This window comes from Lontra canadensis, unplaced genomic scaffold, assembly GCF_010015895.1.
Source record: "Lontra canadensis isolate GAN:19392208 unplaced genomic scaffold, GSC_riverotter_1.0 scaffold253, whole genome shotgun sequence".
Classification (NCBI taxonomy): Eukaryota; Metazoa; Chordata; class Mammalia; order Carnivora; family Mustelidae; genus Lontra; species Lontra canadensis.
Window position 1 is genome coordinate 112866 of NW_022631247.1, and position 17688 is coordinate 130553.

Genomic DNA, 17688 nt, shown 5'->3' on the forward strand with positions numbered 1-17688 from the left:
GGAAGGAAGATCCCAGGCCACCCATGCATGTGGTGGGGGGAGGTGAGTAGATCGCGGTTTTGAGAAAAATGAGGAATTGCAGTCATCATAAAGAAGTGAGAGAAAAAACTGACAAGGAACAATTGCTGAGTAGCATGGGGAGTCCAGCTGTGGTTGGGAACCATGAATTTCTAGTAGTAGTATTCTGTGTGGTCGTTGGATTTTCTCCAGGAATAGGACTGTAGGAACCAACAAGCTGGGTAGCTGGAAGGAAGGATCATGGACTAGGTGGGACGAGGGTGCGGAGTCTGGGCTGGGTGGGGCTGGTGCTCTATCATGGGTCTAGTCTGAACAGAGTAGAAATGAAAGGGTGGGGATTCTGATGGGGAGAAAACAGATAGTGGTCGGGGATTAGAGGGCTTGCTGAAACGGAAGACTTAAGTAGTAATGAGAGGAGGGCGTGGGTAAGATCCAGGAGGTGAGGAAGTTGCAAAGGCATATGGGATATGTAAGATTGAAGGAAGTGGAAGGGCTTTAGATTGGGCCCATCCTCAGTGTGGCCCTGTAAGAACTGTTGATTTTCTGTTGCATTTGGACCGCTCACTCAATGATGTAATAATTAAGGTAATAATAAACACTTCTCAAGATTTTACAAGGTTACTTTATAGATGGCAGAATTAAAAAAAAAAAGTAGTAAGCAGAGTGTTTATTTTTTTAAAATTACTTAAAAAAGGTTGTTTACAGAGATGTGGATTTACATAACTTGGCGACAACATTTTAAAAATGTACAGGCTATTTCATATTATTGCACTTACTCTTCCATAATATATAAGGCATTTTATTTTACATAAATAAAGGATAATGTAGAATATCATACAACAGGTGTGGTGCCAATTAAGTCAACCATAAAATTAAATGAGATGTGTTTCGGAGGACAGAAATGCAATCCAACTTATTTCAATCTTCACAGAATATCCTTGCAACTACAGTTTACTTGTTACAACACGTATTTACCCTCATAGCTTATTGTGGATGACTGATGCATTAGAAAACTGAAACAATGAAAGTTTTAGTAGGATAATAGAATACCATTAGTGCTCACTTCAGGAAGTGTGGGGATTAGACTCATTAGAAATACTAGTCATGCCTTGAACACTGAAGACAAATAAGTAGCTTTCGATCTGAGGGTCAGAGATAGTTTAGCCTTTTGCTTTCTCCCTTAAGTTCCAACTGTTGGCCAGGGAAACCCTTCTGGCAAGATATACTAGAAGTGATGACTTTAGCCTACTTCAGTGAGTGAAAGGTCCACCCTTGTCCTTTTCAGAGAAGATGATCAGAGACTCGGAAGGAGACTGTTCCATTGCGCTGAACTGCTCTAGAAATTCCGGTCTGTTCACATAGGACTGTGAATTTCTTACTAGGAGGCACAGCTGGAAGAGTGGAGGCAAATATTCTTACCACTTAGGCAAGAAAGCAGAAACCACACCCCTGACCCCAGAGACTTAAAAACAATCTAGCATGCACCTTGCACTGACTGCCTACAGAATCCTACCAGGAAGTGTAGTGAAAAGTAGAAGTTACATGAGTCATGTCTTTCTAGCTAACTCTTGTACTACATTCTCTTCTGTATAACCTGTTTAAAAAAAATGAGAAGTCTGGGCTCACACCAGCCAGATACTTCATTCTCATCCGAGAGACCCCTGTGGGCCAACTCGGCAGAGGTTTTATGGTAAGGGAGGAGTCCCTCGGAAAACGATGTACAAAGGTGACAGCGCGAGCATCTCCGTGATGGGGGCAGGGGCGGGTGTACAGTGACCTCACTTCTGTTCTCTAAGCCACAGATCCAGGCTGCAGGTTACTGAAGGAAGCGTCCAGCACAAAACCTGGGCGGCGTCCCGCACGCAGTTTGGCGTCCTCACCCGTAGTCCCAGGACTGGAGCAGCTGGTCTGGGTCCCTCTCGGGTCGGGGTTGTGCAACACAGTTCTGTTTCTTTACCTTGAAAGAGTGACTCACCCGCATTCCCCGTTGTCTTCTTTTTACATTTTGGTAAGTGAAGCTGACGGAGGTTTGGAATTTAAGAAAAGAAGGTGCAGTACGAAGGAGAGGAGCCAGTTTTGGGACCGGGAGCAAGAGCATATTGACTGGGAGCGGCTACGGGGAGAAGTCATGCTTTGACAGGAGAGCAGCCGGGACCAGCTTCACGGGCAGTGTGAGTCACGCCAGTCTTCTGCAGGGAACAGTTTGGGCCAAAGGAAGAATTTGCAAAACAGGAAAACACCAGCAGCAAGCAGTCCCTGCAGGGGCGTCGTCACAGCCAGGTCAGGAAGGTGGGCTGGTGCTTAGAAAGGGGCCGTTTCTTAAGCTTGTTGGCCAGGGGGAAAACCAACCAACCAAAGTCCCAAAAGGATGATTTTTAAGCTCTGCCCTTTGGATTGTAAATGTAATGCCTATGTTTATAAATCCAAGGATGCTAAAAAGATTACTAAAAATTTAGCTCAGTGTTGGGAGTGCATGAAATATAGAAATGGAAACCCAGTGACTATAGTATTTCTGCCCACTCCTGTGTTGACTGGTCTTGAATTCAAGCACTTACTCAAGACAAGTTCCGAACCATGTGCAAGGTGCTTTCAGAGCTGGAACCCGCTGCTCGTTCTAAGCAGCAGAGTTCATGGCTAGTTAGTACGGTTTATCAGAACAGCGTTTCTGTAAAATAGCCTTACGACTTACACTTTCAGATCACGATCAACACTTCATGATGATCAGTAACCCACGGAGTGAACCCTGCAGCCACACAGTGCACAGGACACTCACTAAAAAAATACCACTTTCCGGATTTTGCTTTTTCATTTTTGGATAATTCCTGAGCTCAGCTTAACTGTTAGGTCAGAACTGATTTTTTTAAGTCTCACTTTCTTTTCACCATAATGTACAGACCTACAGCTCCTTCCACTGAATGTGCCTGAAAGCATTCTCTTACTTACAAAATTATATAAAACTGTAGTCCTTTATTTGTGACATTCGCGTCGCCCCTCAGACTTGGTTGGCTCCCTCACTACCAGGATTAGGTCTGCTGAGCGAGGAGGCAGGAAGGACGCGAAGGTCTTAAGTAAATATTTTGAATGAAGAAGGGCATGCCACATCTTGTGTCCCCATCAATAAACACAAAAAGGGAGGGAAGAGGCACCGGAAAAAAAGGATCCCTCCTGGCCTCGGTCATCCGGGTAGAAGGCTTCCAGAGGTCAGCGCCATTGCCGTCGCACACACAAGAGGTCAGCTCCACAAAGATGTAAAAACCTGGAGATTTCTGTTGTCCTTGCCTATACCAAGGTTCCTGTGCTGTTTTAGGAACCCAGTGTTGAAAGAAGTTGTTCTGATTTGCTAAAGTAAGGGAACTGAGAAAAGGAGGTGGTTGTTAAAAAATGTAACAAGCCCCACTCGTGAGCGTCACTCCTGGTGCCTGTTTCAGGAAGAATTCCTGTGCTTCCGAATCAGCAACTGCACGGGTCCCTCCGGGACTGACTTCATAATAGTCCAGGCATCAAAGTGCATGAGCCCCACCAGGGGTTTCCCGTTAATGGCAAGAATTTCATCTCCGGCTTCGATTGTTCCCGCTTGTTCGGCTGCTCCACCTGTGAGAATAAACAGACAGCAATGCCGGGGCAACCTCGCAGGATTTCAGGTAAATTCTGGGCGAGCTAAAAACTCAAATGAGAAAAATCTCTGAACGACACGCCCATGATTCTTAGGAAAGGGAAACAGTCCTTAAAACACACAGAGCGTATACCCATGAAAAGAAATTTAGCTATGTAAAAATACTCAAATTCCCTCAAACACGCTATGGACTAGGAGAAGGCAAATTTCAACATATATAATCAAAATCCAGACGGACAGTTGACGCAGGAAAACAGGTTCCGCCTCTATCCGGTATACTGTGACGGCCCCCCGGTGCCTATGGAGAATACTTACACGGCCCTACGTACTTCCCCATCACCGCTGTCTGTACGACAAGCTTGTGGGTGTGCTACATATACCACATATGGATACTCTTAATACTATGACATTACATAGAATATGACATACAGTAGATTTTTCTATGTACTGGTATTAGTATAATAATACTTTTTAGAAAATTGTTTAGAATTAGCATGTGTGAGAGCTGGGGGGTGAGCGGCAGAGGGGGAGAGAGAATTTGCAAGCTGACTCCCTGCTGAGCGTGGACCCCCCCCCCCCCCACAGGGGGCTCCATCTCAGGACCCTGAGATTAGGAACTGAGCCGAAATCAAGAGTCAACTGCTTAACCAGCTGAGCCACCTAGGCATCCCCAGGATAATTATACTTTTAATATAATTGTTTAGCTTGAGAACCTGAAGAGATTTGTGAGAACTGTCCAAGATCATAAAATGACTGATCAAGTTCATAAAGAGACCTCTTATCTACCACATGTTTCAATCATCTTTACTGCTCTCAGCATCCTTTCCTGAAGTCCTGTAATTGAAGTCTAGTATTCGAAACGAATACTATCTCGGTCCATGGTAATTACCCTGACAGGCAATTCTTGATGGCACTGGCTTGGTATGTTTACATCAGTCCCAGCTAACATTAGTTACGAACATGGAGTTTGGGCTCTGGTGTAGAGGTTAGGGATGCTGACCCTGGCGCCTGACTGCCTAGGTCCAAGCCTCGTTTTGCCCCTTCTGTCCGTGTGACCTTCGGTGCTTGTGTAATTCCCCCGTGGCACACACCGTCTTTTGTGAAACAGGGATAATCGTACCTATTTGATAGGATTATTGGGGGGGGGCAACAGGAGTTCAAACACGTAAAATACAACAGGGTTGACATACAGTACACCCTGTATGTGACAGAATGCAAACGTTTTCTAAATGGAAGGCACAGGCACACACAGGAGAGAGCCGCCTGGCTTTTCCAGGGCATTACCTTTGTATACTCTCTTAATGAACAGGGGCCCGTCTCCCGCCGTTGAGGATTTCCCTCCGTCCAGACTCAATCCCAGCCCAGCGGAGGTCTTCAGCACTTCGACACACAGCGCATCGTGTGAAGGAAGGCTTCTCCCTGCAGCAACGACATTTGGAAGGATGGAAATGACAAGGACACTCATCACCTCCTCTCCCATCCCCCAAGTGTCTTACCCTAGCACCCGAGTCCCATCTACCTCTGAAACCAGCGTGAGGATGGGTCTCTCAGATTTGGAGCTGACCTCGTGGCTGTGTTCCTGCTGTACCTGCACCATTTGCTCTTCGAGGCATTTTCTTTAAAGATTTATGTATTTATTTGAAAGAGCACGTGCACATGAGCAGGGGAAGGGCCAGGGAGAGAGGGAGAGATGCAGACTCCCCGCTGTGCTCAGAGCCCCACGCGGGGCTCGATTCCAGGACCCCAGGATCGTGACCTGAGATGAAATCAAGAGCCGGATGCTCCACGGACTGAGCCATGCAGGCTCCCCTCAGCACTTTCTGGAAGCATGGAGGTGGCTCTGGTGCCCAAGGAGAAACCCTCAAAGGCCAGACTGCTCATGGCAAGCTCCACGCGCTGTGGTGGTGTGTCTCGGTGAAGCCACGCTTGGGGAATCAGATCCGATCTCCTGCCGTGTGTCACAGGCCAGGACTGATAGCCTGCAACACCCTCACAGGAGACTGATTGTGGACCCCAGAGCTCCGCGCCTTCCCCCTTCGGCCGTGCATGCTTATCATGCACCAGCGGCCCTCGCCTCTCTCCATGGCAGGGTGCAGAGTGTGGGAGGCACGTTTCCATGGCGGTGGGTCCTCCACTGCAACCAAAGTGTGCCCGCTCTGTGTGCTGGTTTGGAGAGGCCCGGCTGGGATCCATCCTGAGATCTGAGTAGCGATGGTGAGCTTGCCTCTTACTCCTCTTCCTGACACACTGCGCTGGTGAAGGATTTGAAGAGGTGAGTGGAAAGGCATGCCGAGCTCTCTGGGAGGCAGGGGAGGGACCACAGATTGAACTGCCCCCTTGGGGCTTGAGGCCAAGGTAGCCAGCATCCCTGCCTTTGAACAGAAAGGTCAGTCCATTAGTGTGGCTTAGAGAAGGTCACTCCATGTTCTGCGGGGTCTGAAGGCAATGTGTAGACAGGAGCAGCATGGTTTTCAGTAGGTCAGTCGCTTGCTGGTAAACAGAACAGGCCTATTACAGTAGCTCTCAGCTCTGGCCCGGTTCTATTGAAACCCCTAGGCACCTTAGAAAGCTAGTGACTCAGGACCCCGGCCTCCGCCCTCACCCTTCAGGGTTTCTGATTTCATTGAGCCGGTGAATTTGCTGGGCAGGAGGATGGCCCTGTGCAACCTCCTGCCTCCGTCTCCAAGTGGGATACTCTCAGGGCACGTGAAAGGATAGTTCCTTGGGTTCAGGTGGAGCCCTGGGCAGGGGAATTTTAAGGAATAGGAATATGAAAAAATAAAGTTTAAGTCCTGAAAGTGCTTATGATTTGGTGACTCTGTAGAATCTGGTTCAAGACCAGATGTTCTGAAGGTGTCCCAGGAATACTTAATGATTATAAATAACAGGATAGCCTTCTGTATCCTGAGTACATGAGTCTTAAACATTCTGGAAGTTGCTGGGATTAAGCGCCAAGTGGTTTCCTGTGACGTTAAGTTTCTCGGATCCACTGAGAACATACGAAGTAATGGAGACAGCGCTGGGGCAAAGGTGAGCGTGACACGGTCTGATGACTTAAGGTGTTTACCAATACTGGGAAGGGTTTCAGTCTTCAAGCAGCGCAAAAGCAAGACAACAGAGGAGAAGGGTGAGAATCCTCCAGGCCCGTGGAGGCATCTGGACAAGAAGAGTTTCCCACCTGTTTGGCAGAAATGAGTGCTGTTTTCAGCAAAGCAATCATGGATGGCCCAGGCCACCATGAGGCCAAGTTGAAGAGAGGAATTCAGCTTCCCTTGACTTTATTAGGGAGAGATGTTGAGAAGAAACCAAAGGCCTCCTCAGAAGGAGGAGCTGAAGCCTGAGCTTCCACAGGTTCTTCTTGCTTTCAGGACTGAAGACATTGCTCCTGAACTCCAAGAGAGAAACCACCACAGAGGTCTGAAGTAGTTCTCTTGAAGGCCGCATTCAGCCCAGTGCTTCAGAAATAGAAGTGGTACTTAGTTCTGAGCAAATAGCTCATATGCCTTCCCAGTGAGCCTTGTGATAACAGGATGGACAGCGCTTAGGAAATCCACTTCTGAACCTCTTTATAAGTTCTGTTGGTTAAGGCTAGAGTCTGTTTTCAAACATCTGTGCCTCCTCATTTCCTTATGTTCTTCTAAAACCGGAAAGAATATAAACCCTGGTGTTTTCAAGGACAAACGGTAGTTCTGCAATTTCTGCATACTCTCCATGATTCCCCTTATCACAAGAGTTTTGTGTTTTACCTACTGGCCACTTAAGTCCTAAGAAGATATAGCTGTGAAAGGGCTTCCCTTTCCCTCACAGGCGGAGAAACCGTCAAACAGTCGTTAAGTCTTCAACAGTATGGCTTTCACTACAGGGGGCAGTGGTTTCTAACTTACTAGGAACACTTTTTTCAAGAAGCATCCACAAACATTAGACTTTACTACATTTGATTTCTTATTTCTTCTTTTTTTGAGGGGGGGATGATTTGGGGGGCAGTGGGAAGAGCAGAGGGAGAGAAAGAATCCCAAGTAGGGTCCAAGCCCGGTGTGGAGCCTGATGCAGGGCTCAATCTCACAACTCTGAGATTTTTTTGACCTGAGTCAAAATCAAGAGTCCAATGCTTAACTAACTGAGCCACCCAGGGGCCCCTCCATTTGATTTTGCAGACCCCGAGAGCAGTAGTTAAGTTCCTTTTTGTCCAGCCAGGATCTACTCTGCCGGCTGCCCACTCCCTGCCAGCTGTTGAGCTGGTGTCTTACCTAAACCGGGCTCCAGGGTGCTGGTCTTTCTGGAGAGCGAGCCCTTCCCGTTGGCTTCCTGCCTACTGGAGGGTCTGGGCTGATCGTTCCCTTTCTTGATGACCACGAGGACATCTCTGTGCAGCTGTGCTTGGTGCAGAATCTTGAGGACGTCCCCATGGGCTAAGCCAGCCAGTGAGGCGCCATTGACGGACAGAAGGAAATCCCCTCGGTTCACAGTCCCTTCCTGAGAAGCAGCCCCCTGAGAACACACCCTGTGCACCTGGAGCGAGGAAAGACAAAAGCCAAAGTATTTGGAACCTTCAGTAAAAGCAAGAGGGCCGATGCAAATCTGTAGTAGAGAACTTTCTACAGGCAAGTTTGCAAAATCCTACAAACGTTCACTGAAAGCCTATATGCAGTGAGGGATGGAATTACAAATGTCAGTGCCGGCATCTGAATACAATACATTTTCCCCTCAACTTCTCGCTAGCGTCTAATCTGTGTGTGGCGCTTCGTGGGGCAGAAAGGTCACAAAAACAAACAGGACCTGGTCTGGTCTCACGGGTAATCTCAGAGGCCTTCGAGTGATCTAAAATTGGAGGTGGTTCTTGAGAAGGAAGTAATTTCAGAAGCATATGCAGATCTGGTCAGTTAATTCTAGTGTTTTCCAGTGCTTAAACAAAATGTTCAGGTAAATATGAGGAAACTCCAGAAAACTGTGGTTATATATATTGGCATCGAATAGGTCACTCTGTGGTAAATGTGTGTTATCTTTGCCAGTGACTAGTAATGTCTGTCCCCTACTTTTCCATTTTTGCTCTATTAGGAGGAAACAAACACCAGCGTTCTTAGAACACACGGACAGGATTTTGTCCTCGTCACCTCTGAGGCTGCATCAGGAGTGACCTCCCAGAGAGCATCTTGATGTGGTCACTTACCACAATTGATTTTGGCTCCACGTCTGTCCCTCCTGCCACAGTGAATCCCAGACCTGAGCCTTCTTTTTTATTCAAGACTATGAAGCAAACATCTTCTTTATTCTAGTAAAGAGAAACAGAAAAAAGTCCAGCTGGCCTCTGAATAACCCGGGGGGCGGCTCACCGACCTCTGCTCCATCAAATCTGCAGAGAATGCTGACCCTAAAACTTAACCACTAATAACCTGCCATTGGCTGGAAGCCTTACTCAGAACAGAAACAGCTGGTTAATGCATGTTATACATGTTCTCTGTGTTGTATAAAGCTAGAGAAAAAGGTGATTAAGAAAATCATAAGGAAGGGGCGCCTGGGTGGCTCAGTGGGTTAAGCGTCTGCCTTCGGTTCAGCTCATCATCCTGGGGTCCTGGGATCGAGCCCACATCGGGCTCTCTGCTCAGTGAGGAGTCTGCTTCTCCCTCTGCTTGCCGTTCCCCCTGCTTGTGATTGATCTCTCTCTCTGGCAAATACAAATAAAATCTTAAAAAAAAGGAAAATCATAGAAGAATGCATTTATAATTCTGTAAAAATCTGGTGCATAAGTGGACCTGTGCTATTCAAGAGTCGGCTGTCTGTCCCTCGTGCCAAGGGTTAGGAAGCTCTGATGCAAGTGAGTCCTGGTGCAGGGCCGTCGAGCTGCTCAGCACAAACCCGGTGGTTACTCGGGAGCTTTCGCACAACACTGGAATGGGAAGAGCTTCGTCTCAAGCGTCCTGCACCCCTCCTGGGTGGTGCTGACAGGAAGGCGTTTTGAGGGACACCCTGTAGCTGCAGGTCCGCAGGGTGGACATGAACCAGGACGCAGCAGGGGCAGCGGACAATTTAGGAGCTCTTCCAGGCACCAGAGAATGCCTTCCCAAATCTGAGCAGAGCACATCATCTGATAACGAAGGGGATTCTTTATTGCACAGCTGTGTACGTCTACAGTCGAGCCAAGCCAGTGTCAACAAGAACAGAGAGAAGTAGTGCCAAGAGGAGGCAGGATGAGAGACACTGAGGCCACTGATTTATGTCCCTGTCCTGTCATGTTCAGTTCACTGGATTTCAGGTGCAGGTAAGGAACTATCATAAAATACAAAATATGTTAAAACATATAAACTACCTTAAAACTGTCAACTCTTATCGAGACTAGAACATTCCTAGTAGTGTCCTAGGGTTAAGTAGCAAAAGACTGTCCTATGTTTCAAGCACCAAACAAAAGATATTTTGAAATAAAATACTTCAGATAACTGAGTTGGGCTAATTATTCTGAATGGTGACTTCCTTCGCTCCCACACTATCTGATGGAGCACCATCTTAAAGGTCTGCATTGCTAGGTTCCCCACGGAGTGATATACAATCTGTCAGTTCAAGGTGTTCCCAGCCCAGCAAGAGAAAAGAATCTAGTAAGAATAACCCTTCAGTGTTGCTTTGATGAGAAAGAGTGAAAACACTAAACAGAGAGAACCATCTCCGTAGTGTGCTAGGGAGGGAACCCAGTATTTAAAAGAAAAAGAGTTCAGTCCTATTAGTGTGTGCTAAAGCGCAACCCCAAGCATTTTACACCTCCCGAAAGACGTTCATTCAACCCAAATCCCCACAGGCCGACACTAGAATATCGCGCAGACTGACGGTCAAGTCCAGCCGTTTCCGCAGTCAGACCCTGCTTGGTGCAGGGAATGAGGACCAGGCTTTCTCAGTGAAAATGGGAGCATGTGGTCTGGTCAATGACTTCTGTGTAGCTTCTGGGAGGTGATGCCTGATACTAAAATAGTACTTCTCAGAGACTTAAATGCCTTTATGGGAGCAAAGACAATATTTGAAAATGGAATTCTCTTGCATTCCAGGATACAACACCAAAATTTTAATTTACTCAAATTTATTTTCTACTCCTGTTTAAAGATACGAGTGTCAGGCCAAATCTCATCTCTAAGTAGCTCAGCACAGCATCAGGGAAGCTACATGCACTGAGAGCTCCCCAAGGTTTGGGTGTGCTGGGGTCAGAGGGGCCCAACTGATTTTTCTGCCTCTGATCTCTCACAGCGCCTCCATCAGGAAGCCGTGGGAATTGCCGTGCACAGTTCCATTTTTAGCGTCCCCACAAACCACACTCACTACAAAAGCAGGCAGGAAACTTCTGGGGTTGGTGGCATGAGCACATCTCTGCTCACGTGAAAGCAAGTGAAGACTGCAGGATTATAAGGGGGAAAGCCTCGTTCTGATCCAGGCAGGAATGCCCTTCCACAGTAAAACATAGTATGGTCTCGTGCAAAGTGTGGAACCAGAGCCAGGTGAGAGGGGAGGTGGGAGGCCCGAGAGGATGCCCCCCACCTCTCCTGGTGGCACTTGGCATTCTGTCCACATAAAGAGTCTCCCCTTTTGTTTGTGGTCCCTGAAAATGGCATCCCGTTTGTGAGCTGGTTGAGACCTTTTGATTTTCTCCTCCATTTTCTCTAACACTGTAATTTAGTCTGGAGGAAAAGGGACCCGGTGAACCGTGATCCCACCGTGCCACCTGGATTGGAGATGCCAGAACAAGACTTGCAGGAGGGCGACGCTTGCTTATTGTCACAGGTTGAAGGAAGAAGGGAGATGACAGACTAGTCCCTTTTACTAAAAGTGAAAATACTGGATGTCTCGAGGTTCACCGCACAGACCCAAACCAGTGGGCTGAGGACCAGAGGGAGTATAAGCTAAGGGCCACTGTCTCTTCCCCATCCTGGTTCACTCCTCAGTAGATGCCAACAGCACAGCCCTCCTGGGTAATATGAGAATTTCTGGAACAGTGTTCTCGGACTTACTAGTCGAGAAGATTTGTTCATAGTTCCTTCGTTTCTCTAAACAACTATTAGGGTTCAAATCTCTATGGGTAGTCCTGAGAAATTAATGTTCTTCAGCGACACATTCTAGATATGAACCCATGGCTTCAGTTTGTTGAAGGACCTCATCTGTAAGGACCACCGTGTCTCGAACCTCAGGCTTCAGAAGCTCCTGGGCTGCGGGCCCCGGCAGGGCTACACAGACGCGCTAACCCGCGTCCCCAGCAGGTGGCTCCCTTGACAAGTAGTTGAGGTCCAGGGATGCGCTTGTGGTCCTTCCCTCCCATCTCCAAGCCCCGACTTCCGTTCTGAGGACCCTCGGGGGACACACTCCAGACGTGGGGGGTGAGGAAGGCAGCTCGTCACTACTGGGGAGTCACACCAGCAGCTGCGCCTGGATTCCACAAGGCCTACCTAGCTCGAGGAGCGAGCCGCGGAGTGAGACCGCAGTCAGACCCCGCTGAAGAGCTCCCCGCACGGGACCCACTGCAGGTCCCGGGGCTCTCTGGGCTCGGGGGCCCAGTCTGAGTGCGCATGCGCGCGGCCGCTGCTCCCTCGCCCCCACTTGTCCGGTTTCGCTCACCTCCGATTGTGCTTTCGCTTCCTGAATGAGAGTGAGGACGGTAGATGGGGACCCCACTGATGACAGAACAGACTGCACTCTTTGCTGGTCCCCCGCTGAGATGAGAAGCTGATCCAAACTAAAAAATATAAATATATTTGAAGAACATTAAAGAAAAAAAGCGATTTTTCCATTTCATAAGGACATATTTTAAAAGATCTCCTTTCTACCAAATCATGCTCTCTTTCGTTCCTAACAACTCTCCATGCAAACCAAGGGGAATCCTGAGAGCTCTAATAGGAACTTATTCGCTGCCAACAGCTCGGGGAAGGACTATGGCTTCTGGGATCCCTCCAGAATGTTAGGGAACCAATCCTGGAGCTTAAAAGAAAATTTCTGACCCACTAAAAAATATTCTTTAAAATATGTTAGAAATTTTCTGCTGAACTCTGGTCACCTTCAAAGGCCCAGGTTCTCCCCCGAGGTGCATGGTAGGTGCCAAATCCCTTCCAGGCTCCTCTCCTGGGCTACAATCTAGCAAAGACTTTCTCTGCAGGCACTGTATGTTCTAGTATTGACATTAGAAACAAAGGGGCTAAACGTAATGTGGCATCCTGGAAGAGAAAAAGGGGGTTAGTGAAATTTGTTCGGTGAAATCAGAATGAAGTCTGTAGTTTAGTTCATCGTGTTCTGCCAGTGTTAACTCCTTTTGCCAACTGAACCATGAATACGTCCGATGTTCACATCGGGAGGCGCTGGGTGAGGGGTTCTTCACAGGAGCTCTCTGCGTTCTCTCTGCAACTTCCCATAAACCTAAAGCTAGTTCCTACTTCTTTTTGAAACGTTTATTTGAATAAAAGGGGAGAGGCAGATACTTACTTGACTGACCAGCCTTTTCCAGAAGGCAGATCCCGGGTGGTTTCACCCACATGATGGGCCGCACTGGGTCCCCCAGGCTCACTGGCTTTAGGGCTGCTTCTTCCTGGACAGGCCCCATCCCCTGGCTTCATGGGGCATGGAAGGGCGGTGGATCCACCGAGGCCTCCAGCGGGAGAGCCGAGTGACCTCCTGGGGACGATTTCCAGCTCGGTTTTGAAGAGCCCGGCAGTGGGCCTTGCCGGGAAATCCTCGCTGCAGAGCTTGTCCAGGTCTGGCATGCTCAGGGCACGCAGCTCCTGGAGCTTGGAGCGGGACAGGGGCGACGGCTGGGTGTGGCGCACGGAGGACTTGTTCCTCTTGCTGGGAGAGGCTGGAGTCACAGTGGGGGTGGGAATTCCAGAAGATTTCTTTGGGTCCAGGTCGGGGCCCTTGTTCCCAGCCTCTGCTGGGTTCTGCCGGGAGACTGTCAGCGTCGTGCTGGACGGGGACTTGCTCATTTGGGGGATGAGGGTGCTGGCTTCACTTTGGCTTTCGCTGCAGGAACTCAGGCTGCGTCTCAGTAACCTTGCTGTCACGTCAACAGGGTGGCTGAGGCCCCCCGAAACAATGCTGCCAGATGACCGTCTCCCGATGGGAGGCTTGGAGCTTACTGACAAAAAGGGGGACGCCCCAGACTTGGCCACCAGCCGGTCCGAATTGGCCAGGTTCTCAAAAGACTTGATCCTCTGCTTCACAGAGAAAAATGAGGTAGATTCATAGTTCTGCTCAGGGTAGTAATGTCTTCTGGTGACTTTGATTTTGTCTGTGACTAGACAGCTCCTTTCTTGCACTGAAAGGACATCCCCTTCATCTGTGGTCGGAAGGTTCCTCGATGTCTCCAGAAGGGGCTTTACGCTATATACGCCCTGTCCATTAGCCAGGCCAAGGACACTGCCTCTGGTTGCCTTGGCCTCAGGGAGGCCCCCACTTGTTGCAAGGATCTGGCTGTCCCGATGCGAGCGACCTGGGCTGGGCAGGCCATGCCCCTCCCGGCCAAAGTGGCTTGAAAACTGGGCAGGCATGGAGTAGGTCCTGGTCGCCGGCCTTGGTGTGAAGTATGGATGGTCATCTAGTGCTGGGCCCCCTGCTGCACCATTCCTGGGCATCCCTAGGGAGCCTGACGCCTGGCTTGCCTTCGGCTGGGAAGAATCGGCCTTTTTCGCAGGGAGTTGTGGGGAGGAGGAGGAAGAGGCCAGTTTTGCCACGCCGAAAGGTCGCTGGCTTTCCGGCTCCACCTGGGAGGCACGAGATGGGAGCGATGATGGCTGATGTGGGGTCGGCTCCAGGTACTGGTGACAGGGTCTGATTTCACTCTTGTCCTGACAGTTGCTCTGGGCCCAGAACCCTCCTAGTCTGTCACCCTCAGCGGGCTTGTCACCGCAGCCATTCTTTGGCATTCTCTCACAAGAGATTTCCACTATTTTCAGCTGGTTGGTTCTCTCTAGGGGATCGCCAGCAACTATTTTGCTTCCTCTGTCGCAAGTCACCCCTGGTTGGGCTGCCTGCAGTGCCGGATCCGTCTGGCTGGACCCGCGCCTCGCGCTTGGCCCTGGAGATGGGACGTCCTGCCCGCGGGCGGCTGGGGACGCGCTGCTCCCCGAAGCTGCAGGGGGCGCCCTGCTCTCTGGGCTGCACCGCGGAGACGCGGGGGCGGCTGCGTAAGGGCCGTCAGGCTCCGGGTGGAAAGCCGCCTGCGATCTACGGCATGCGCCTTGCTCAGGAAGGGTCCTGGGGGAGGTGTGGGGCGAAACGGAGGCTGGGATGCTCGTCTCGGACGCGGGGGGCTTCGGCGACCCCGAGGCAGCAGGCGGCCGGCTCTCCAGCACGCACTGCGGGGGCCTGGGGGCTGCTGTGGCGCTCTTCTCCGGCTCCTCGGGCTCGGCAGTGTGGAACCGGGGGGCTGCTCCCTTGGGAAGCGCTCTGTGGGAGGCCTGGGGCGAAATGAGGGGTTTCCTGGGGTCCATCCCACCGGCCTTGGCCGCAGGAGCCGCAGGGGCCTCGGCAGTGACCTTGCTCTTGCTTTTGATGCTCAGTCTCTTCAGCTTAGGGCCGGACTTGGGTTTCTGACCGTTATTTAACAGTGTTTCCACGGAACCTTTTTTAGGTGGGTCTTTATTTTCCAGGCTCACTTTCAGCTGTGGGGGGCTCTGAAGCCCAGCAACCCCCTTTTTGTGGCTGGAACTCGACCCCTGACTTTTGGAGTCAGGACTCCTGGCGGGCACCACGGGCTGCTCCTTTTCCGTTTTGCCCTGCGCGGCCGAGCCGTGGTTATTTTTGTTTATTTCTTTAAACCAGGCCATGATGGGCCTCCGGGAGATCATTTTTGGTTTCTGGAGCGGGTCATCCACGCCCTGACTTTCGGAGACGTGCAGGCTCGTCAAAACGGATTCTCCATTCTTAGGGACATCCGCGCTGAAGGGGGACGGATTTTCAGTGGCATTGACGTTTGTGTCTTGTTTTTTATTGGGCGTTTTGTCACCGAGCAGGTCATGTTCTAGACCGTTTACCACGTTCAGACTGCGGAGAGTGACCGGAAGGCTGTGGAAATGCCCGGCGGCCTTAGGGGGCCGGCCGCTCTCCACAGCGGAGCCCGCGCGGGGGGCTTGCAGGGTTTCTTCTTCACACGGGAGCCTGGGGTTCCGTGACGGCCTTCGGTCTGCATGAAGCTCCTGCTCCCGAGAGCTTGTATCCAAGGGAGAAAACGGCTGCGAAGAGTCTGGAATCGAAGGGCAGGAGGTGCTAGGGACAAAGGACGCTCTCTGGCGCGGGTTTCCCACCACCTGACTGAGCGCGCTGTGCTTCAGCGGCAGCACTCTGGCCGGCACCGGGCAGGGTGCAGGCTGGGCGGGGGCGGGAGCAGTAGCTGAGCGGGGGTTGGGGGAACCATCTGGAGAACAAATCTCGATTTGCTCCTCCTCAGACTCCGTAGTGTTTTCCTTGTGAGAAGACCGGCGAGAATGAGGGGGTGACCAGTTGTCCCCGCTGGAAGCTCGTGGGGCTTCGCTGAGTGATTCCGGGTCAGAAGACGAGTCCTCTGCATCACCATACATGGATGAGAGGGATGGCTCTGTGCTGTCGCCGAGGCCTGACAGGGACATGCTGTCTTCGTGAAAACTGCTGAAATTTCTAGAGTAGTTGCTCAGGAAGTTTTTGTTCACAGTAAAATGTTTGTCAGGATTAATGGAATCCAAAACGGAAGGCTGGGAGGCCCAGTGTGGGTGAGGGGGCTGGCCAGCAGCTGCCCAGGTCCTCCTCGGGGTGGGGGTCTGGCTCCCCAGGACTGGCTCGGCAGGGCGGGAACCTCCGCTTCCAGCTCCTGCTGGAGGCTGGCCCTGAGAATGTCCCTCTTGAGTCAGCTGGTCCCCTCTGTGAGGAGACCGGAGTCTTGGTTCTGACGCATCCAGCTCCTTGAGGAGTTTGTCGATGTCGGTCACCGGACTGCCCCCGCGTTCCCTGGTGCAGCAGTGGCCCGAGACACTGCCACACACCCCATCAGCCTTGTCAGCAGGTGATGGCAGGGTGGGGCTGGCCTGCGGGGCCCTCTCAGACCCAGAGTCCGTTCCCTTGAGCAGAGCAGAGCCCCGGGAGTTTTCGGGTACGAGGACTGCTGTTGTCTGTGGAGCCTTGCTGTGGTTACCGGGAACTTTCGGTCTCTCCTCCTGGGACGTGAGGTCTCGAGACAGGGCGGTACCAGCTGGAGATGCTCGCTCTGCCTCAGGTCCTCCCCCGTGGGCAGCTGCCTTCCTGGGCGAGCTGGCTTCTGGGGCTGCTGGAGTGTTGCTGAAGTCATGCCGAGCCGCTGCCGTCTTCCTGGGGGATGAGCTGCGCTCCAGGCCGAGTCCCACTTGACATCTGTCCTCAGACTCAGGACCCCTGGGTGCCACTGGCTCTCTGGGGTCCTCAGGCCGCCTGGCTTGCCCTATGTCCATGGAGGTCTCGCTGGGGTCAGGATGAGCTGTCCCCTTCTGCCCTGGGGTAGGGACGAGGTCTGGGGGGCCATCCAGCCCTGGGTTGAGAATATAAATGAAAGGTGGGGTGAGAATATAAACAAGAGGTGGGGTGATAGGGGAGAGACAGGGGAAAATGTGAGAAAATAGAAAAACTGGTAATTAAAAAAAAAAAAAAGGAAAATTTAATCTGTGTGTGTTTTTTTTTTCCAGAAAGACCTTCTACAACCTAAATGTAGCCTTCCCGTCGTTCTGTTCTTGCCTCTAAAATTACAGAGCACTCACATCTAACAAATTCCACCCTGCTCTCGATGCGCTGAAACCCCTCAGACTGGCTGGCAGGATAAATCTCTGTTTCTGCCCCTTTCTCCCTTGGTAATTTTTAAGGATGGGGACATCAGAAATCCTTCACTGGGTCTCTTGACACCATCTGCTCTGATGGCAAAAGCCTCAGGAGTCAGGCTCGTTCATCCCTTCACTTTGTGGTTCATTCTGCGGAGGTCTGGGGTCTCCGGTAGCGCTTGTCGTGGGTTTGGCCTCAGGGTTTGGGTCGTAAGCCGTGCAGTGTTGCACAGTCAGGCGCGGACCTTGGGGGACTTACGGCTCAGTGCGGGAGAGGAGAGAGGAGGC

General features: G+C 50.8%; 1 protein-coding gene across 1 annotated transcript in view; it reads right to left on the bottom strand.

The window, feature by feature from the left end:
* Positions 1–622: 622 nt before the first annotated feature.
* The window catches only part of LOC116862527 (PDZ domain-containing protein 2-like), a 91757-nt gene continuing 74691 nt past the window's right edge, over positions 623–17688 (bottom strand). Inside the window, exons 18-23 of the mRNA XM_032849855.1 lie at positions 13073–17117; positions 12215–12332; positions 8799–8900; positions 7879–8140; positions 4916–5050; positions 623–3609 (exon numbers count right to left, since the gene is read on the bottom strand). Of these exons, the coding sequence (XP_032705746.1) occupies positions 3443–3609; positions 4916–5050; positions 7879–8140; positions 8799–8900; positions 12215–12332; positions 13073–17117 (4829 nt within the window). The 3' untranslated portion in view covers positions 623–3442. The remainder of the gene's footprint in view (positions 3610–4915; positions 5051–7878; positions 8141–8798; positions 8901–12214; positions 12333–13072; positions 17118–17688) is intronic.